This window comes from Protopterus annectens, chromosome 12.part0 (assembly GCF_019279795.1).
Source record: "Protopterus annectens isolate FY-2018-M chromosome 12.part0, PAN1.0, whole genome shotgun sequence".
Lineage (NCBI taxonomy): Eukaryota > Metazoa > Chordata > Ceratodontiformes > Protopteridae > Protopterus > Protopterus annectens.
Genome location: NC_056746.1, coordinates 1,154,089,723 through 1,154,114,016, shown reverse-complemented (window position 1 = coordinate 1,154,114,016; position 24,294 = coordinate 1,154,089,723). Strand labels below are relative to the sequence as shown.

Here is a 24,294-nt window from a genome sequence, read left to right as displayed (position 1 = left end):
TTTCACAGGGAATTAATTATCCATCACTGGCATAGTTATTAAAGGTGAAATTGTAATCCAATAGATTGAGATGGTTTCTAAGAAATGGTGAAAAATATGTAAAAATTACATGGAGAAGACGCTGTGTGGGTACCTGAAATGAATTCAGAGCAAATATTTAACAAAGCATACTCTGAAATAGCACAAAATGATATTTTAACAATGGGCATTTATCTGAAATGGAGAGAAGAGAAATGTCTGTCCCACTGTTGCTAGTGCTAAGAAGAACTGAAACAGAGTTAGCCTGCAGCAGTTTTAGAAAAGACCAGCATGATGCTGGCATATTAAAAGAGAACGAGGAAGGTTCAAACCCTGCCGGTGGCTACTCCAGGGGAAATTTTAGACCAGTGTCTCAGAGACTGAGAAGGGAAGATATCCCCACCTTTTTGAAGTAAGGTCTTTATACTGGGGAATTAAAGCCACTATGCATAAGTAAGGCAAAACATGAACCAAGTAAACAATGCTGTCCTCTATCTGTAAGTTAGATACTTTGTTGCATTTGTAGCCAGAACAATCAGGAACATCTCTACCCACACAGGGCTGGACTGGAATGAAAGAAAGCATCAAGTTTGTTCTACAAAATCCAAAGTCAGACTAACAAAAACACTGAGTAAATAACTTTCCTCTCTCTTAGGTATGCACCACCTCCCTGAAATATTTTTCCTTCTTTTAAGACCAGAGAATAACTACTCCTTTTGTTGAGTAGCTTGCAGTGTTTTCGTAGCTTTTGCAAATCCAAAACTAAGTTATCTCCTGATTTGATTCAAACAGTCAAAATACGATTATATAGATTGCTACCTTCTGAGTTCATGTTTTGAGTGACTCCATGTGTTTTCTGGATTAATATAGACCAGCTCATGAAGCCATCTGCTTACTATTTGATTAGCCAGTCACCAGTCACTTAATTAAATTGTCTCCTCTTTTCCCATGGAGACACAGATCATTCTCAAATTTGAACCTAATACCATGCTTTAAAATTCAGTTCAGCGATTCATCCCTTTAACAGTACCACAGGTCACACTAAGAGCAGAATTAATGGTCTGCTTTACTTCCACCAATCTCATCTTGACTACTTCCATCCTGATTTGTAGGGCCTACTCTGTTTTCAGATTTAAATGACTGGGCACTGAATTTACGTCTAGATGTACATATACTAAAGGTGGCACTCCAGCAGTCAGTAATCAGATCGTTGTAAAAGGTGCTGCTGCCGTTTTACTTTTAGCTTCCATTCATTTTGACTCACAGGCAAACCAAGCATCTAATTTACTTTAAAAAAGGCTTTATTATAGAAATACCTAAAAATTCACAAAGAGCTCAATAGTCTACATCTCTTTATCTTAGGATCCAGAGTGCCTCCTCAGACACCAGTTTCAGCTAAAGGTAACTGGGGATATCAAAGACGGGATGTGAAAAAGAGATGATGGAGGATGCTAAAATTAGTCTAGATATTTATAAAGAAATAACACCTGGGCCTGATTATGCAGTGACAAAACTCATACTTGTGATCCTACTGGCTTCAACTCATGAATTTTGGGTGTCTTTTGCAAAAGTTATTTATTGGTAAGTTTTTTTTCTGAACTGTGAAACTGTTATCTTGGTGGTTGTCAATAACTGTACATAGAGAAAAAATGGATGGATGGTAATAAATTAAGTGGGAAGATCTGCCACTTTTGCCAGTCATCACAGCATGTGACATCCAAATAGGAGTGGCAAAATAAACCACAGTGGTTCAAAGTATTTCTTTAATAGTGACAGACCTTTGGTACCTTCCAGATTGTTCTGTACCATGCAGCAGAATCTGCTGAAACCAACTTGTGGGTCAGAATACAGATTTCTGATCCCATCTTGGGAAGAAGGTATGGAAGCCTGCAGCCACAACTAAAGGGAAGCAGGATAACAGAACTGTAGCAGAAGGAAAATGGGAGGTGAACTGACAACACCAAAATCTGTGAAAGCAGTTAATGATCTCAAAGGAGAAAAACAAAAAAATATACAAATTAAAACTGTTTTAAAAAGAGCACTCTAAGTAAAATCATATTCCTTTACAGACTAAAAAGCTCAGAACAAGCACATTTGTCCTTAAAACTCTCTCATCCCTGCATGGACAGACAGATGGAAAGTCAGATCGGAAGAGCAGAAAACCTCCAGTGAGTGCTTCGCTGGTCCTGATGATGGGCCATTTAATAGTTTTATGAATAGTAATTGTTAATGTATATTGATGAATCATACAAAGATTTTAAAAAACGACTGTAAGACGTTTAGTTTAGAAGAACAATGCTTGTTAAATGATGATACTATCCAGTCAATTTAAGGTGCCATGACTGGTGAAAACAAGCAAAAATGGTTAGTTATACGGTATGAGTTTTATTTATTTGCTTCATTTTATATTGCTCATTTTGACACTGCTCAAGTTTCTTTTAATGTAACATTTTTTGTACATTCTCATTTGTGTTGTCCATGTAGGAATAATGTCCGTGAGCTTAAAATCAAAAAGAAAAATATTTTTTGCAGAGTCTCTTGACATTACAGCATCACAAAGAAACAGTAATAATATTATTTCATTTACTTATTTAATTTTATTTTTTATGGCCACTCTCTTTGTTGCAGGGATCATCAACTGAGAATGTAAAAGTTAAGACACTGTTAATGACAAACTCATTTTGCTTTTTTTCTGTCTGCGACTGCATGCTAGCAGTTCAGCTGCAAGTTCATGTGTTCAGATGATTTTTCTACTCGCATTGTACTTGACCTGTCTGGTTCATACATCGACAGCTATGCAGCTGAGTTTAGAACAGTGGAGTTTTGGTTAAACTTAGTAGACCCGTGAGGCATGTACTGTAACTCCCTCCCTTCAAGTAATGTTCTAGGGATTCCAGAAATTACAACAAAGCAACATGAAATGCCTGACCACTTGGGGGATGGAGGTAGAACCAACATAATACTATCTTATTCTACCTCTGTTGGCAACAGGGCAGGTATCTTCAAAATGAGTATCATACTGTTTACTCAAATGCCAGATGGATAAACACTCGCTAGTAAAGAAAAGCTTTAAGGATTTGCTGCCTAAACTCCACTATGCCCTGGAACTGAATATTCAAACTTCACCGCTTAGTAATGGTAAGAGCAATAGTCCAGGTCACAGTAGTGCAGATGTTCTGGCTGGAAGATTCCCTAAATCAGGGAACAAAAACTGGTACTGCCCAAATAGAATGAGTTGGGACTGACTCCAGCACAGCCTACCCATCTAGTAACATTTCTGAATCCAATGACTAAGTCACAGTGACACAGTCCATATGAAAATGGGATTCTATTTCTTCCTGGTAAAATAAGTGAAACAGATCGCAAAAATCTTCAATGAGTGAATTGTACTTGGTGGGTCTGTGATTGAAATATTCTCCATTCCTTCCTCTCTCTATTTATTTGGCTATTTTTTCCTCTGAATCTCCCACTTCTAGGGATATATTCACCTTACGGTGGCACAGGTTATTACATTAGATACTGCACTAAGAATGTAGCTCATAGACCACATCCCTAATAATTTGCCAAAAAGAAGCAAAAAAATTAAAGATTTGAAGATTTGAGCTCTTTTATTGTGCAAGAATACAGCAGCAGCCACTGTCTAGGTGTGTTGCTGAAAAGGATGGAGGGAAGGTAATTTGTACCCTCCTAGGAGAATCCCCTCACAGATCAACTGATGTAGTAAGACCATATCTTACCTGTAAGTATGTAGCTTTCTCAGTGCATCTATGACTGATAAGAATCCCAAACAGTAGCCCCCATCAAACACACACACACACACACACACACACACACACACACACACACACACACACACACACACACACACACACACACACACACACACAAAGGGGCTGAAACTAGGAAATGTCCAAGAGGTAGATGCTCAGAGTCCTCAAACTTTCAGGTATCAAAGGAAGGAATCCCATCTCCTGGAGTCATAGATCAGGTAGCAATGCTTGATGTCACTGTGAAATGACAAAATGTCTACAGTGTAGACAATTCTATATGTAAGCTCTAGAAGCAGCCAGTCTCTAGTTGTGTTACCTTACTACAGAACTATCAAATGGGTTATTTTCTGTCTTATATCAAAAGATAATGCAGCTGATACTTGGCATGTTGTTTGCTTATACAGTGCAAACACTTCCTTCTTTGCAATAAACTTGAACCGCAATTTCACCTTCTGGAATTCATGCACGCACTTCATTTAAAACCTCAGATGTTGGTGCATGTCCAGGATAAGAAGGGGCCTTCCTCCAGTTTCTTCCTCTGCATAGTAAACGGAGACATGGTTAGATTGGTTTAAGGACAACAATTAAATGACTTTTGGGAAGAACTATGGGTTGATTCTAATTAATTTCCAGTCCTTGTTAAAAACAAGATAATGTTCTCTGCATGTAAATGCAAGAAATTCAGAACTCTTGCAGCTAGAGGTGATGCCCAACAAGAGACTAACTTTATTTCTGTTGATTAAGTAAAGCTCACACACTGGTGGTTAAGCCTGTCAATCATGAAATTCAAGTCCCATGGAGGGGAGGGATCCTCAAAGGACATAGCTGCAAATCCCCTTAAAGGAAAACCACCCTACAACTAAAAAAAAATGTTTTTTCCTGACCTATTTTAACAAGTCAAAAACACTCTAAGTGCTTTATTTGTAATTTTAGTTTGTTTTCCACAACATGGCTACTAGTGGGGCTTGATGTATCAATGTGATCTTGTCAGGGCTGGTGCTAGCATTTTGGGGGCACCCAGCAGGGTTCAACTTGGGGACCCTACTCAGGAGAATATCAAGTGTGACCACATTGCCATCACATTCCCTGTCAAGCTCATCCAGCACCATTTAACCACTATAGTGTCACTACATTCAAATCATTAAGAATTGATGTGCCAAGGTACATACTGACATTTAGTACCAATGTTACATTACAATAAACCCCTGTACCATGGCAAGGTAGCTACTCACAGGTACACACACTGACTGGCATTTAGTACCAGTGTTACATTATGACAAACCCCTGTACCACAGCAAGGTAGCGACTCACAGGTGCACACACTGACTGGCATTTAGTACCAATGTTACATTATGAAACCCCTGTACCACAGCAAGGTAGTGACTCACAGGTACACATACTGACTGGCATTTAATACCAGTGTTACATTATGATAAACCCTTGTACCACAGCAAGGTAGCAACTCATAGGTGCACACACTGACTGTCATTTAGTACCAATGTTACATTATGACAAACCCCTGTACTGCAGCAAGGTAGCGACTCACAGGTGCACACAATGACTGGCATTTAGTACCAATGTTACATTATAAAACCCCTGTACCGCAGCAAGTTTGTCACTCAGCTGCACACACACCAAATGGCATTTACTACCAATGTTACATTATGGACAAACCCCTGTACCACAGCAAGGTAGCCACTTACAGGTGCAGACACTGACTGCATACTCAACTGCCCAGAATTTCACAGAATATCCAGATGTGACTCGTGTTTAGTCTGTCCCTCACAATTTGTAGTTTTCTGGATTTTCTTTGGGCAAATCATTGATGACTGAATTCATTAAATGACAGCCATTTCATTTTAACTTAATATCCTTCAGAACATGCATGGTTACACCTTTTATTCTAGAAACGTTTTCAGTTTATAAGAGCAATATTTAAAATTTGCCCAGATCTTTGGGGCTGTAACCCCATTATCTGTGGCTTTGTCCAGATTTTGTGCCATGAGATTGAGGGCTATGACTGGCATTTAGTAGCAATGTTGTTACATTATGAAAAGCCTCTGTACCGCATCAAGGTAGTCAGTCCCACAAAGGTACACAAAGACACCCACACTGACTGGTATTTAGTAGCAATGTTGTTACATTATGCCAAGCCTCTGTACCGCATCAAGGTAGCCAGTCCCACAGAGGTACACAAAGACACCCACACTGACTCCCACACAAAGACACCTACACTAACTGGCATTTAGTAGCAATGTTGTTACATTACGACAAGCCTCTGAACCGCATCAAGGTAGCCAGTCCCACAGAGATACACAAAGACACCCACACTGACTCCCACACAAAGACACCCACACTGAATCCGACACAAAGACTCCCACACAAAGACACAGACTCCCCAAAACATAAAGACTCTCACACAAAGACACAGACTCCCCAAAACACAAAGACACAAAGACTCCCACACAAAGACAGAGAGACTCCCACACAAAGACACAAAGGCACAAAGGTTCCCACACAAAGACACCCACACAGACTCCCTCACATAGGACAGAAGCACACTAAAACAGAGGACAGACACCGACACATAATAAAGACTGCACTACAGCAAGTCTGAACATTAACACCCACACAGACACAGGGCAGAGGCACCCATCCCCACAGTACAGAGACAAGACCAGGACAAATCTACTGCAAGACTGAACATAAACCCACCCAATATTAAGTCAGCATTACCACAAAACAGAACTGAGACACCACTCCAAGCACAAGACAATGACAGCAAGACTGAAACAAGCAGCATTAGATAAACTGACATCACTCAAGGCAATTATTGACAAGCAGAACAGTCAAACTACAGACGTACACAATACAGCTATGGGACACAGAAAAGACTACAGACACACAAAACATACAAGGAAAAGCTATGGGGATTACAGAGTCTGAGGCAGACTCAAACCCAAATAAACCCAAGAGAAAGCCATGGGGATTACTGAGACCGAGACAGGTGACTCACACTCAAAGAAACACACGAGAACCATGGGGATTACTGAGCCTGAGGCAGACAGACTCAAGCCCAAAGAAACACACAAGAGAGCCATGGGGATTACTGAGCCTGAGGCAAACTCAAACCCATGTACAAGAGAGCAATGGGGATTACAGAGTCTGACACAGGCAGACTCGAACCCAAAGAGAAAAAGATGAAGACCAGAGTATCATTCATCTTCCATGTGCATTTACCTCTTCAGCTTCTGACTGCTGCCACTTGTCTGTTCTTCCTGCTCGTCTGTCCTAGCTCCCAAGCGAGTCCTGCCGCTCCCAACTGTCCTAGCCTCCTGACGAGTCCTGCCGCTCCTGACGAGTCCTGCCACTCCAGATGAGTCCTGCCACTTCTAGCTGCCTTTGCCTAACATTCTGCTAGTTCCAGCCTCATGGTCCTACCTGTTGGAGTAAGCAAAAATAGTGAATACACAGCATACAAGCCACACTAAGGTGCTACCTGAAATTTACTACCTGACAGCATTATAAAAGATAACTGGAAAGGAAATATGAGCACATACCTAGAGTTTTACTGGGGTCTTACAAATTTTCTTCCGGACAAAGTTTTCAATGAGGCTGCCATGTGATACACTTTGTCCCACTTCATACTCAATTTAGAGCACAGCTAAGCCTGAAAGTCTCTCCTGACTCAATCACGAATGCAGGTATGTCTTTATGAGTTTCAGCTTAGAAAAGATGCATTCTGCAGTAGCCACTATAAGTAACGGGTGCAGTCAAATAAATGTGCAGTGAAACATAAGTATTTATATATATATATATATATATATATATATATATATATAGCATCGTTAAAGTTATGGGGGGGTTTTGTCTGCTTGTTTGTTCGACATTTCAAATGTCGATCAAATGGTCTCAGCCATATGGATTTCGACATTGTGAAATGTTGATCATATCAAGTAGACCCATATATATATATATATATATATATATATATATATATATATATATATATATATCTTGCAAGTGGTTGCGAATGAGGAAATTTAACACAGCCAGTGGTGATGATTCATTATCAATCATTTGAGAAAGGCTTTTCAGTTCATGTCCAAGGTCAGAGTCATCAATGTCACAGTGGCCACTTATCCTGTCAGTCAGTTGTTCTTTCAGAGCCTTGCAGTGTTGGTGCAATGTATCTTCTGCAACATCACTCAAGGCTTTAATATTTGATAAAAATCCAAAGGCCTTATCAAACACTGAAAGCTGTTCAAACCAGTCAGTAAATGATTGGTTTGTTGTGGCAAGCAGCACACTGAAGATCTCTATATGTAGTTTTACCGCTGGATTCTGTACAGTCTCATCTTTTCCTTCATAGTCAAAGAACCGCTTTACTTTCCTCTGCCTCTTTTCTTGAAATGTGGTGCCAACATCCAGTTCTTCCGCTATCTTGGAGGCTTCACCCATGGCATGTTGAAATCCTGTCTCTCTGTAATTCTTCAGCAGGTCCATAGTTGTTGCCAGCACTTTGACACATGTCGAAATATCAACAGATGGACTCTGCAGAACTTTGCTTGCATGATTTACCTCGGTCAGCACATCATACCAAACCATTGAACATACAATGAACTGGTATGACATATGTTCTGAGCATAGTCCCCTTGCTTGTTGTTATGTTGCAGCATCATTTGTACATACTGCTTGACCTGTCTTCTGTAACGCCTCAATGACTCCCTTCAACTGAAATCTTACTGCCTTGACAGAGTCTGTCCTGCATTCCCAGTGAGTAGCCAACAGTGGCTTCACAGTGACATTTGTGTGCCATTTCAAGATCTGCCATCAGCTTGTTGATGCTGAACAGAGTATGTAAATGTTCTGCAGTCATCCAAAGAATGACACTGCCTGTAGTGATGAATGTGCTCCATCACTAACTATAGTTAGAGTACCGCACCCACATATTATGGCAGGCACACGGCACATAAAAAGCCCTTGAATGCATCTGTTTTATCTGGGCCTGCACTGCAGCTCATTTCCCCTTCATGTTGCTGCCATAGTTGTATCCTTGTCCTTGACAGTTGTTAATGTCCAGTTGATGATTTTGAAGAGTCTGAAGAAGAGCTTCTGTAAGTCCTGCCCCAGTTGTATTATTCACAGGCACAAATCCCAGAAAATGTGCCTCAACTGTGGCTGCAGTCCTTGAAATATCCACATACCTAACTACTACAGTCATTTGCTCTTGATTGCTGATGTCTGGCGTGCAGTCAAGAATCACAGAAAATACCTAGCGTCCTTCACCTTCCCTACATTGGTCCTTAAAATAGCATTTGCAATCAGCTGGATAACTTCCTTCTGTATGTCCTTCCCAAGATAGTGATCCATTACCTCTTTATTCTGAATATGACGCAAATGTTCAGCCATGACAGAATCAAACTGCGACAAAAGTTGCACTTGGCCTTAGAAATTACCATTGCCATAGGTGTCCAGGGCATCACTTCTACCACGGAATCCCATGTTCCGTTCCGCGAAGTATTGGACAATAGCAATAATGCATTCTAACCTAACACAACAGTGAGTTATTTCCTTTTCCACCATTGCTTGTCTCTTATCGTCCATAGTCTGCCTACTCTTTATTCTATTGTCCAGTTCCTTCCACTTCAGCATGCATGCTGTGTGCTCTGGTGCTCGGTCACGGCTGTGTAAAACTTTGGACATCTCTCTCAATACTCTGTAACCACCTGACCTGAGAAGATGGTTAGAATGTCCAAACAATTTGCATGCAAAGCCAAACAGTGCATCCTTTGAGACTGAATATGTCAGCCAAATGCGTTTTGCTCTCTCTCCATTAGGCAGCACATGGAAATAGTTCTCTACACAAAAGCAAATTAAAACTGATAAAACTAGTCCTCACCTCCCCAATCCTCATAGCACAAGAACACCACAAAAGTGAAATAAAACTGGTAAAACCACAGCCTGTCACCCCCCCATCCTCTTCCCACCAGAGCACTACACAAGCATAAAATAAAACTGGTACAACCACAACCCTCCCTCCCATCCTCTTAGCACAAAAACTCTACACAAAACCAAAATAAAACTGGTACAACCACAGCCCTCACCCCCAAACCTCTTAGCACAAGAAACAAGCACAAAAAATACAATCACCCCCCACAAAAAATAAAGTTTAAACTAAACCCAAAAACTTACCTTTTATGCTTTCTACAGAAGGCTGCTTCCAATACTCTGCTCCCTCTTCACGACTGAAGGCTCACCTGCTCTGCTTGCTTTCCTCAGACCACTGCAGTCATTTTGAAATTGCCCTTTAAAGGACAGTTTTTCAGACCGTTTGAGAAATTGCCCTTAAAAGGACAGTTGAAAGGTGTATTCTCCAATGACCACAACCGCTCCAAAGGCTTGAATCTACCGCTGATCCATTCTCTGATGTAGTCTGTCCTCATGCTGGTCCAAACCTGGCTCGATCTCCACACTCTGCTGCTAAGGAACACTCCTCTGTTTAAAAACAAAAGAAGTGATCCTTATTACCGACACGTGCCTTTTTAAAGTCAGTTTGTACAATAAGTGCTTTGCAAGGACCAATCAGGTCCTTGCTTCATCACTTCCAACTTTAAAAAAAAGAAAAAAAAAAAAACAAGATCTTAGTTCCCAGGTTGCTGCAGTCAATCAGATCCCTTGTTTCACTGAGCAGACCTGATTAAGTGCAGCTTGCCAGCGAATCAAAAAAAAAAAAAAAAACAGAAACACAGTTCAATTCTCATGGTGACATCAGGGAACTGTGCAGACGTCCACAAAGAGACGAGCCGATTTACAGTAATGGTTGGACAACCCACGCCTCTGGATTCTCTGGGAGGTAATTGTGGCATCCCATAGCCACGGGTTTTGCGAGTGCCTAACGCTGGCTATGGATCTTGTACTCCCTCAAGCCTCTTTCCCATAATACTTTGTATGACTCATGCCATTGACATATAATGGGATTTGGGAGGGTCACTGTTATTTTCTTTGCCCTCTGTAAAAGGGCTGCTTCTTTTCTGTCTCTAATCACCCACATTTATGTTTGGCTCAGACTTTGATTTACAGTATACTTAGAAGTTATCCAGCTGCAGTCAGAAAAGTAACTAAATTGCAGGTCTTTGTTCAGTGTTTTCTTTTGTAGTTCAAGAGGAATTGAGATTCCCCTCCTCCCACACTATTGCAGAGGTGTTAAAACTGTCACTGAACTGAGAGACCCTTGCAGAATCAATTCCTCAGACTACAAAAGAAAACCCTGAACAAAGGCCTGCAATTTAGTTACTTTTCTGGCTGTGGTTGTATAACTACTAAGTATAGTGTAAAACAAGGTCGGAGCCAAACATAAATGAGGGTGATTAAAGACAGAAAAGAAGCAGTCCTATTACAGAAGGTAAAGAAAATAACAATGACCCTCCCAAATCCCATTATATGTCAATGGCATGGGAATTCAGAGTTACTTCCTTACGTCTGGCATGAGTCATACAAAGTATTATGGGAGAGAGGTTTGAGGAAGTACAAGATCACGTTGATACATCAAGTCCTGTTGGTAGCCATGTTGTGGAAAACAGGCTAAAATTACAAATAAAGCACTTAGTGTGATTTTGAGGTGTTAAAGTATGTTAGGAAACAAAGATAAAGTGAAAAAAAAAATTTTTTTTTAGTTCTGGGGTGGAGTTTTCCTTTAAGTAGCTGCTGTATTACTTAATAATTAGTTATATTTCTGCTCTTCACAAAGTCATACTAGGTAGAAATAGCTGATGTATGTACCTTGTCTGTGAAATAACTGAGATCCAGCTCATGCTGGTGCCTGAGTCAAGTCAGAAGCACCTGCATGCTGACAAAGTGGCATGGCATATGGTACCGCTCTGCACACATGGAACACCTTCTCCATTTAACAGAGTATGTTTGTTAGGTGGAAGGTTATCTAGCAGCTTTAGTCCCTCCTGATGCCCCATTCAGGACATCCAGCAAGATTAAAGGGTCTACACTAAGAGCCATGCCCAGAGGTGGAGCTAGCTGTTACCTCATCCAAGGTGATTTTCTTGACTTGTACCATAAAGGTTTCCTTTACTTCCAGAGACCTGATCATCTGAAGTCATACCATTTAGGCCACCAAGGAAGGATACAGATGAGCTTTTGTCTCCCTTTCCTGAAGTTTGTTGTGAGCTGTGGAATCATAGGGAATGGTAAGAAGATATGCAGGAATCTCCTTTTTGATGGAGGAAAATGTATCCACCATTAATTATCTCTTGCCCTGCCACATAGTGAAACAAGGGGAGAACTGCATTCTCCCAACTGCCAAGCAGGTCGATCAACTTGGTGCTCTACTCTTGACCAAGTCAGACACCCTAGTAGCTCATAAATTGTACTGCAGAATGTGCCAACATGTTCATTTCTACCATAATGTTAATTGCTGAACGTGTAAGGTCCTTGTCTATGACCCACTGCCAGACTCACACTGTTTTCCTGCAAAGCGGTAACATCACATTCACCCCCACTGGTTTATGTACTACATGACTGATGACACATATGCCAAAAGATGTCCATCACATCTGGTACAAAGGTTCTTAACTAAGAAAACCTAGGCGCTGCAAAACATCAACTGCCTTTATAGACTTCAGGAACTTTCCTTATTCTCTATATCCCACTGGCTGCTAAAAAGACTTCTATTTTAAATGCAAAAAGCCACGCATGACTTGATTGTATTTGAAAATCTATGCTTAAAAATGTAGAATGAGCAAACCTATACAGGAGCTTGTAAGCGTCTGCTAAAAATAAGCAAAAATAACAAAAAAATGAGGATAATTACAGTACTCAGTGATTTCTGAAACTGTGGAATAAATTATCACTCATAATAAGGATCAGTATAACAAGTACAGTCTTGCAATACTAGCAATCAAGCTTCTTGAAAACTAGTAGGTTGTAAGTCTGACCACTAATCTTGTGAAACTATGAACACTATCCATGTGCTCTGTGCTAGCAGGACATGACTCCACAAAGAGAGCCATCATCCACAACTTGAAGGAGAAGATGTGTTCAATGAAGTCGGTAAACTCCAAGACAGAACAAAAAGCTTCCATTTATTTTAGAGTCAAAATGAGATGTAAACTTAACCATTAGCCTCATTATGAAATAGGACAGCCTTATGGCCCCCTAAGTCCCCTTGAGAGGTACAGTCTGGGCCTGTTGCAAAACTACTGTGGAGACAAGTTAGTCTGTGAATGAAACCTTTTCTTGGGGAGGATCTAAGAGCTCTAAGATGGGACCATCTAAGATGACAGTGAAAACCAAATGAGTTGTCACTTGATACTTACAGAACCACCCATTCTGGACAGTCTTGTCACCCACTTGGTTGACTCAACCAATATAGCCAAGGGGGCATGATTCTCTGATCCTTTAAAATCCTCCTTAGTCTGCAAGGAGATTCTTCTTCTTTTTAAGCAGTTGGTCAGCTCTAGAAGAAGAATGGGGAATTCAAGGATGACAGAGGTCCATCTGCAATAGTGACGGCCTGCTTCTTGTTCTGGAGGCCACTGAGTAGGTTCTGTGACAGCTAGTTGAAGAAGCTCCCTTACTGTCTGAATGGGGCATCCAGAATGGTCTGCTGGCACTCCCTTTGAAGACAGAAGAGCCTCCACCATGCCATCCTATGACAGTGTGTGTGCCTAACCTACTGTCCTCACCATAGCATCAGTGCAGTCAGAATTACAGTAAGCCATATGACAGCCAACTATGAAAGCTTCAGACAGCAAACAAGGTCTTGACAGCTCCTCCTTAAGTCCAGAGTCAGGGATGATTAGAAGTTTTTACAGTGCCTTACCTACAAGGAAAGACTGAAAAGGAGACGCAGAAAATTAAAGGATCTAAACCTCAACAGGTCAGAAAAAATACCCTTTTGGTTACCTTTCCAGTGCTTTAGACTTCATCTCGTTCAGTAAAGAGTCCACTCTAGGATGCCTAATTAGAATTTCACAACTCTCACCTGGAGGCTTGTAAATGACATCTGTCTTCTTTGAAGTTGAGGCAGAAGATTCCAGAGACTCTCAGGCTGCATATATGACATCATTAATAAGAAGCCCCACTGAGGGAAAGCCTCAAGATCCTCCTTCTCCTCCTTTACATAGACACTCATGCAGGCATTTCTGGGGAGAAGGAAAGGGTGTCACAGGCAGGCCTATATTGGACTCCACAGGCCTTAGATTTCTCCACAGAAGATGTCTTTTGACAGGGAGTCTTTAGAAACAGAATCTTTCATTATCCTTATCATTCACAGAGATAATGGCCTTCAGATCCTCTGACTCTTCCCAGAAGACAGAGAGGAAGGGAAACTCCCCTTTCATTGAAGTCCAGACCAGTATGCCTGCTCATACCAGTTATTATGGATGTGTCAAGCATGCTCCAAGTGTATACCAGTTGACAAGATAATGGTGCATACCACAGTTAGTATGGGAAGAAGAGAGTCCTACATCAGGCAATGCTCCCTAAGTGTATGCTCTCATGCCCATGATACTTGTCTAACACTGAGAGTCAGAGTTTTGGATTGTGCTGTAAGACCCAGTGGACCTCCCTTATTCTGGACTGTCAATCCCTTCTGAACCAGAGAGCTAAGTCGACAAGTCCTCTGTGTCCCAAGTGAGCCTACCAAGCTCTGGGCAGGGTCTGTGTAGTGGTTGTCTCAAGAAGGAAACCAGTTACAGGCATATAACTGTCCTTTGGCTTGGAGGTTGGAAGTTCTTACATTCTAGAATGCACTCCCTCAAAATGGCTGCTAGGCACAGACAGGTGTGGAATTTAGTCTTCATCTGTCTAGGTTATGTAGTCGAGGGATAGTGAGGTTGTCTAGGAGACAGATATACCTTCAGAAGGAGAAGATGACCCTCTACTTCACCTTCTGATAATGCTCCTGCATATACTTCTGGCTGAATTTGGAACATCCTGCCAGCGCTGAGCACTGTGAACCATCACCATCTATCAACTAGCAAGGAAGGTCAGGAGCTCTTCTCTCTTGTGACCTTTGGGTGGTAGGTTGAAAATTTGGCACTTATGGTAGTGATTCAGCCTATACTTCCTTTCCCAGCAATATAGACAATGCAAATGGAGGTTTTGGCTTGTGATTTGATGGTCACACTAACACGTCAATGGCTTAGCTTGCTTATCTGCAGACATTAATTTATGTTTTGATATCCACATGGACACTTTAGTAGCTTAACTGGTTCAGGCATTAAACACAGGAATTTTTTTTTCACAATGAATGCTGGGAAAGGTACTAGTGGGTTCATAGGCTTTGTATGCTGAACTAGTGCAATGCCTGACAAGCCAACACTTTACATATGTTAAATTAAGTTGCTGTACTAACACTTTCATTTTGTTGATTTTTTTAATTATAAAATCTAACTCAAAAGTATAATTAAAAAAAGATGTCACCCTCACACCCTCATACACACACACACACACACACACACATATATATATATATATATATATATATATATATATATATATATATATATATATAAATTTCATAGTTGCAAAGTGACAAAAGAATTCTGCAGTCCATCCCAGTCTTGAACAGTGTAATTCAACATCGTTTTGACCAACTGCAATTACTTCACAAACACAAGGCACAGAGTTTGATTCTCACCCTTGAGAGGAAACTGTCTAGGCTTAAAATGCCTCAAAAGGCAGCTAACCTAGTACTTACCTATGAACAATGAAAAGCCGCTTGCTATAAATACACTCATCCAAGTGGAGGGTAGCCCATGACAAGTGTTACCAGAAGGTGTGAGCCCCCATTGAATGCAGAAGTTTCAAATGAAAATAACTGCATTGAGAGTGGAAGGAAGAATATCCTAATCATAGATCCAATGAGGAGCATATCCTGTGTCAAATTAAACAGTTGTTTTGTCCTCCTGACCTGACCTGTGGGTCACAGGTAAATAAATAATTGTCCTCAGTATCTACTGCTAGATCAGTAAAGCTTCTATAGAGTTAGACATGACTGGAAAGGAAACTGAAAAATATGTAGTTTGAGTCAATGTGAACTCAGAAACCACTTTCAGAAGGAATTTTAGACTGATTCTTAAATATACCCTTAAATACAGATAAGGGAAGGCTTCTCAAACCATTTTAGTCCTGAAATACTTTTGCAATGGTGATTTTACTAGAAACAAAATGTTCCATAAGAGGCACTAAGGTCATAGGACTTCTATAACTTGAAATGAAGAATTATTCATTTCTGTATTGTGAAGTTCAGCTCCTAAATTAAGGATGATGTTTGGGTGGCATTCAGCTGAGCTAATATTTTGCCCATGACAGTGTCTTTAATGGCAGATAAATGCACCCTTTTTCACAACAGAGCAATGAAAACTTGTTCTGCAAAAGAAAGTAGTTAGTCCAAAACCTCATTATGATCACATAAAAGGGTTATGATCTTACCCAAATGGTAAAGCTTTTCCACTTAGCTGAAGGTACGGAGTACATTATCTCAGACTTCATTAATGTGGACATTGAAAATATCTTAACCCTAGCACCTTTTGGCATGTACTTATTTAAACATATCACACAACTTGAGAGACTGCAGAGATTCATAACTAAAAAAGATCAATGGCTTCAGAAATCTTAGTTATCAGGAGAGACTGGCAGCCCTTTATCTGCTCTCAGTCTCTTACCGACTCCTCTGCAGAGATCTATGTCTTGTCTTTTGTGCCATGAAAGATCCAACCCTATATGATCTCCTAATCCTTTGCAGAAGTAATGGTACATCAAATATTTGGCTAACGGAACTTAACCTTCATCAGCAGATAAATAAGAGATGTTGGCATAATAGATTCCTATCTCAACATATCCCTCACCACTGGAACAAGCTTCCACTAAATGTCAAGCTAAACAGCATCCTTGTCGCATTCAAGGTAAACCTAGATAATTAGATGCGGAGCCTCAAATTTTCTCCCAATCTATATTGTCTTGCCCTCCTTGAGGCTAGAGGTAAATTATGAATATGATTTTTAGCTAGGATTGAAATGGTCTGCAGATTGATTGGCTAGTACTTACCTATGAACCTCTGAACCTATGAATATTTTACCCTGCTTGAACTTTCTAGGTAGGCAGTGGAAACTTGAGTTCCTGACCAAATCTGCAGCCCTAGTCACAGCTATGTGTTCAGGAGCCAAGAATGAAGTGCCGGTGTCTTGGAATCTGGAAGGTTCCATATCTTTATGGAGAAATTGTTCCTGGGATGTAATGGAAGTTGCTGGAGGAGGATTTGCAAATAACTACTGGATCAAAATGAAACCAGGTGTAGCACTTCCAGTCTAAAGGAAAATAAAACTTATCCTCACACCATCCTGGTGCCTTGATTAAGATTCTTTGAATAACAGGAAGAGAAGGAAACACGTTGATGCATCTAGCCAAAGCCCCTGGATCTGGCTTTTATGTGCTTGCAGTGATATTGTCCATTGTTGTATTTTGGATTTCTTCAAACTTGAAGCATTTTGTTTTTAATTGTTCTTCTTTTTATTAATTTACTTTCATAGTGATTACCAGGTTTACAGGAATAAGTATGAATATACAATAAAAACATGCAAAATAACACCCATATAAAACATCCTTATATTTCTACTAAACAGAGATTCAGAAACAGGCTTTCTAAAATAAATGAATTATTGAGCAACCTTTAAATAATTGACCAATCTGTGTTACTCAGATTCTACACTTTTGTGTGAATGAGGTCCAGTTCATACTGTAGGGCAAAAAAGCATCTCAAGGATTTCATCACATAGCTGGAAGTATTTGTTCATAGTGGGCCAAAACAACCCAACTCACAATCAGGGATTTTTTGTAAAGAATCCCATACCATACATTTTCATGTAATATTAGAAAGGCGGTTACACCACAGAAAACAGCATTGATGGTTATTTATATTCTTGATAGGGTCTAAAGAAAGCTCTTTTTTGCATGGTTTGAAGGAAAATACTGGACATGGTGAAGTTGGAAGGACATATTTACTGAAAGAAACTTGTGACAGTAAATGAGTTGGAATGCATCCATCACCCTGGATTGTTTATCTGATGGGTGGGTTGCTAGTGTCACAATCTTTCTTTGGCATTGTTTGTGTTAAAAAGGAATTTGTGAATGTATCTACCTTTAAGTGATTAAATAGGTCTGAACTGGTTAAAATCTCTTTATAGGTTCATAGGTTAGTACTAGGCTAACTGCCCTTGCGAGACATTTTAAGCCTAGCCAATTATCCCTTGTGAGACTCAAACCCTGCACCTTGTGTTTGTAAGGCAAACGCCTTAACCATTAGGCCACCCTCCCTTTAGAGCCCATCTGCTATTTTAAGTATTGGAAGTTGAATGTCAGAACTTTCACTGTAACTGGAGAAAATACATTTGGGTGAGTATATTCACTATTTGGAATAACTGTTGCAGAAATTGAGAATTGGTTTGGGATATGGTTACCGCATTGATGACAACCCCAGTGACCACATTGCCATCAATCCCACAGCCCGACAGTTTTCAACAGTGGGACAGTCCTATATATGTAAGATAGTGCAGTGGTATTCAACAAGACCATTACAGGAAGCCCAGCTATAAAAGAGACTGCACTGTGTACCATACTCTTTTATTTTTGGAACTCAAAAGAGAATAAAAGCAGTTTGATAACATATGGTCTTGTTGAAGACTAAATGGGATAACATCTCCACAGTAGCCTTAAATATAAACGATGCTAAAAAAGTACATATTTCACAGTAAGGTGAAATAATAGAAAACACTTTGTAAAATAATAAGCAATAGCTACAATAAAGCAACCCAAAGTTAACAGTAAGTCTATGCTACACACAGAACTAACTACAGATGCAGGCCACCATTCACATAATAATATTTTTTTGTCTCCCTAAAGTACATAAGGACAATTTTAATCCTCCTGGAAGGCCCATAGTCTCTGCACAAAAGTATTTTTTATCAAATATAGGTCTATTATTGCATGAAATCTTGTTGCCTCTTGTGTTGAAATTTCCTTCTTATTTATATTAGAGACAGTACTGATTTTTTAGATAAATTGTCGAGTCTGGAAATAACTGATGATATGTATTTGATTAATATAGATGTGGTCAGTCTCTGTACTAATATTCAACATAAGTTTGGCTTGAAGGCAGTTCAATATTTTATGGCTGATTATCCTGGTTCTAGTTATGTTATTGAATTATTGAATTATTGTTTGATACTTTTTTCGTTTTTAATAAACAGATATATAGACAGATTCAAGCTACAACCATGGGGGCATCTTTTGCCCCCATGTATGCTAATTGTAAGGTGGGTCTATATGAGTTAGAATATTTATATAATAATGATATTTTTTTTAAAAATATGTCATTAGATATTATAAATTTATCGATGACCTTATTTTTGTGTGTAAGGGGTGTCAAATGGAGGACAATTTATTCTTTGATAGTATTCAGAAAAATAGATTTGTACTTGCCTTTGATGGTTTACAAATGGGGAGACGGATTTCATTTTTGGATATTAATTTAGAATTAAGTGAAGAAAATGTGCTACTAACTTCTATACATAGAAAATTTGATGATGAGAGCAATAAATATTTGTAAGTCAGTAGTTGTCATCCACCTCATACTATTGTTTCCCTCCCATATGGGGAATGTTTGAGATTAAGGACATTATGTAATAATAATAGTGCTTTTGATAATGAGGTTCAGAAAATGTGTCATATTTTTGTATCTAGGGGCTATAGTAGGGATTCAGTAAGGATAGTGATAGATAAGGTGACTGCAAAGTCCCCTAGTAATATATCTGATATTTGTCAATCTAATAAATTGCATTACAATGTTCAGTATGAGAAAATTTTGAGACAAGTATATTTTGTTACTACATTTAGTGTTTTTAGCATGATAGTGACTGATTTAGTAAAATATTATTGGAATTTTTTGCTTAAATTTAAAGACTTAGTTAATGTTATTTTGCCCCATGTAGGTATTTCATACAGAAGGGGTAAATATTTGGGTGACATTCTTGTTCATAGTCACATTCAGTGGCCTAGTTCTAGTATAACCTTTGTTACTTCCATGCATTTAAAAGGTACTTTCCCTGTAATGATTTTGTATTTGTAGTCATGTTACTAGAACTCTTCCAGTAATAAATGGTTGTGCTTTTTCTCCTTGTGATAGGTTTAATTGTAATACAGAAGGCATTATTTATGCCCTTCAATGTCCATGTGGCCTTGTATATATAGGGGAAAGTAAGAGAAAGTTTAAACTTAGAGTTCAAGAACACATTAGAAATATTAGGAAACAGAAAGAGGACAATCCTTTTGTAAAACATTTTATGGAGGTTCATAATTCTGATCCGACTGATTTGAAAGTTACTCTTTTGGAAAAAAAATCTATGTTGGCTTTTGTTCAGATAGAGTATATACTAAGAAACTGTTGTATAAAGAAAGTATTTTTATACTTAAATACTTAAATATAGTACTTTATATCCTCTGGGTCTTAATCTTGGATGTAATTGGAGGCTGCTAATTTAAAATGTATTTCTTTATGTGTTTTAATTGAATAATTGTTTTATTGATGTGTTTATTTATACCAGATGGGATGGGATTTTTTTTTGTACTCCTTGAAGGCTTTGCTGAAGCGCTTGAGATTTGGATTACATTTCTTTGTGTTGGTTGCTGCTGGTTGTTTTTTATTTTATTTTGTATTTTCTTTGCTGTTGTCCTGCAGCAATGATCCTATTACTCAAGCATTTACTGCTTTACAGTGAGTATACACTGATACAACTGCGCTATATTCCTCATAGGGATCCTCATAGGGATCACTGTTGAAGGAATTACACCAGTGCACAGGACAGCAATAAACTGTGTACCTTAGCTCCCAGAAATGGGTGGATGTTCTATCGACAGCATGCTCTGCAGGACTGCCAAAGAATATCCTGTTCTTCCTCTGGACTGGACATCCAGTTTGTAATGCATGGTGACTATATCAATGGATGCTCAGGAAGCAACCTCACAGATTACCCTTGGCAGTAACAATTTTAAAAATATTGTTGTAGTATCTGCTGATGGAATGAACTCTGACCCCCCCCCAGACAAAATCACTTTGTTATATTTATCATAACATAAAGCAATACAAGTAGTCAGTCACTTGATAAGGATATGATTTGAAGCTGGGTGGCCCTGTTTTTCTTTCATAAAGGTGGCAAACAGTGGAGCTCTCTGTCTCAGATGCTTTTGTTCTTGTTTCAGAGTAATATTTGAGATGTATGTAAGCATGCGTGGTGTGCGAACCCTTTCCCCTTTATTCACCTGTTAGGAAAGAAGACTGGATGTTAGAATTGTTTTATAGAAACATCAGACAATAACTTTGACATAAAAGAGTGGCTGAGTTTCAAAGAAGTCTGTCCTTACGAAAGACTGCATAAAGTTGTAGCTCAGAAATCCTTCTGGGTGAGATAGCACTGCAAAGACGTCTTCCATAAAATATACCAGTGGTGATATTTGTCATTTGACTTCCCATAAAACATACTTAAGATAGGCAGTGTAGGTAGATTCAGGAGGAGACAGTCATATTTTCAGCCATGAAATGTAGGTCCCTTATCTGACAGAAATGATACCTTGGTGGTTTTAGACAAATAATTTCTTTCATAAATCACTTCATTGCAATGCAAGACACTACTAAATGAAACAAAAGCATGCAAGAAGAAATGGCAGACAAAACAAAATATATAGAAGACTAAACCAGACTAACACAAAACAGAGAGAAGAGTGGCATTGCAGCATCTGAGTGACTGTGAACTAAAAATCGGAATCTGAATTTATACCTTGGCTTCTAAACATAACATTTTAATATTTTTGTTTCAAGTTTTCACAAAGATATCAAACACATTTTGCTATATTTTCTTCACTGGCTTGTCTTTGCACTATATTCTCATTTATTTACTGTTGAATTGCAGTACATTTATTGTATCTAATGGGTCTCTATATGTTATTACAATACATATTACGCTACTGTGCTTATTCTTTCTAGAGTATTCTGTCCTGTGTCTTAATATAATGTTTAGTACTTGTTAGCAACTGTTTTCAGCATAGCTGCCTGGCACTCAAATTATGAGTAAAAAAAGGTCATGAGATCAGGAGATCAGTCCGCTTATTTAGTAAACAAATGTGTAAACTTGAACTGGATTCCATCTAGAGACATGGTAGGCCTCTCACCTACCTTCTTCCTGTGTAACACAACACTCACTGAAGAATGAAGAATGAAAGAATCTTGGGAATCAATCTGATATCCTCCATGCTGTTAGCTTCACGAATATAGGGCACCTGGGATACAACGCATTACCTACCTGCATTGTTGGAAGACTGTTGAGATTGAGAAGAAGCAGGTTGGGGGATGGGCAGACTGTATGTTGAAGTAAACAAATGTGGATTTAATGTTATGGCAAGTACACAACTTTCATATGTCACATAATCCAGCTCATTCACCTCAACAGTATTACAAAGTCCCCAGCTTCTCCTCTTTGCTGGCAACAAGACAGACAACCACAAAAAGTGGAATCCCTGAAGGTTGCTCTGTATCTTGAGATCACATCCAGCTTAGGGCAGTTTGTGATGATATACAGTGAAGCCCATGTTGCAGCAACACAAATAACATCCACAGATTATCGCAGCAGCACAAATAACATCTGCAGAAGAATTCCTGAAAAAAAAAACTGAGGGGATAACTACAGCACAATGAGTTTTTGGTACAGCTGGTTGGATTTTATCATATTTCTCTTAATGGAAGGTGATAAACTCTGAAAGACTCTTGAACAAGGTAACCTTGGACTCTTTCTGACTTGCTCTGCACATCTACTGTCATTACAGCCGGTTTTCCTTTGTTTGTGTTTGGTATGTTCCTGCCCCCTACTGTTGTACTTCTGTCCACCAACCTTCTCTGTCTGCATGTGATTTCTCTTCCTGATTTATAGTGTCTTCAGATCTGTGGTGGTGGTGCTGCAGTAGCGTTGTCGCCTCACAGCATGACGTTGCCCCATTCGATTCACAGCCAGAGCGTCTTCTGTGGAGACGTGTGAATGGGCGTACCTTCGTTGAAGGTTGTGCATTAGGGCTGGCAACTCAGCAAGTAAAAATCAACTGCCAATTATTAGCGGAGTGTGGTGACCCCTAACCGGGAAAAGACGAAAGACACAACAACATTTATAGTGTCTTCAGCCTAGGCTAGTTAGGGCTGCAGAAATTACCAGTTTTTACCTCCTGAACCTGTTGCTTCCTGTAAATTTCTAAACTGGATTAAAAAGAATCACAGGAATGATCCGTCAGTGTTTTGGTAAGTAAGCTGTCTGTCATCACTGTTAATCAGCAAGGAGATATGCCATCCGCATAGATTGGGTCTCAAGACAGGTAACTTTTACATGATAATTCGACATTGGTGCCAGAATAGTAAAAACTAGTCAGCCTTGCAAGCCCTTGTACAATCTTCACTGAAGTTAAGAACCAGAAAGCACCTACAGGATCTCTTACACTGAAGTCAAGCTAGCTCGCCTTGCAGGCTCCTCTGCCTTCTGCTGGAAACTATGACTATAAAATGTTTCTCTGCTGTGAAAGGATCATCAGTTAGAGAAACATTAACCCAAGTGTATCCACTTGTTGTGTGACTGCTATCAAGCTATATTCTTTGCTAAAGTGCCAGATTATATTGTGAAGTTAGTAATCTGTCTGCAACCAAAAATATTCCCTGATATTGTAAGATTGTGAGCTCTTGTGCCTTTCTATTTGCAAGTTATAAAAGTTCACTTCAATATAGGGACTTGTCTGCATGCAAGTAATTATATAGCAGCAGCATTGCCTGCATTAATTCTGGAAGCTTCCAGAACTTCCCCCTGTAGTTTCAGAGCATGTTTACAAATAAGTGACTGTGAGGATTCTACAAGCTATTTTTTAACTGTTTAGCTGCCAAAACTCACATAGCCTGAATAACATTGCTACATATTATATTTCACCAAAACCCCTATGAATTTGGCAGAAAAGGACTCACCATAGGAAAGTGATGAACCACTCACTATTGCGCTCAATATACTAATATGCAATGATCAGAGCAAAATCTCCAGATGCAAGGCCAAACCATCTGCGAAATGCATGGAAACTTATGATGCTCAAAGGGAAGAAATGACTGATGGTTTGTTAGAGATACGGAATAAAACTGATCACTGCATATGCATCACTGATGAAGCCAGCAATAATGCACTGCAACTCAGTGATGCACTCACAAAACTCAAAAAGGCTTATAGGAATTACAAAAGACTTGCTGAAAAATATTCTTCCTTATTGTCAAATACCCGCATGGAAGAAGCATTGCAAGAACTAACAAACTTTACCATTATTGATCAACAGAGACAGTTCAAATTCTTACAAGCAACATCTAGACTAGATGTCAGAATTTCACAGCTGCAGGAAACTGCATCTTTCCCTTGTACTTTTTCCA

General features: G+C 39.3%; 1 protein-coding gene across 4 annotated transcripts in view; it reads left to right on the top strand.

Annotated features, from left to right (window-relative positions):
• TLDC2 (TBC/LysM-associated domain containing 2) overlaps positions 1 to 24,294 on the top strand; it is a 379,676-nt gene that overhangs the window by 69,571 nt on the left and 285,811 nt on the right. For 2 of the 4 annotated variants that reach the window (XM_044090181.1, XM_044090180.1), the window contains exon 2: positions 2,088 to 2,186. The exons of the other annotated variants lie outside the window; for them this stretch is intronic. In XM_044090181.1, coding sequence (XP_043946116.1) covers positions 2,088 to 2,186 — 99 coding nt within the window. The remainder of the gene's footprint in view (positions 1 to 2,087; positions 2,187 to 24,294) is intronic. 4 annotated transcript variants of the gene reach the window in all.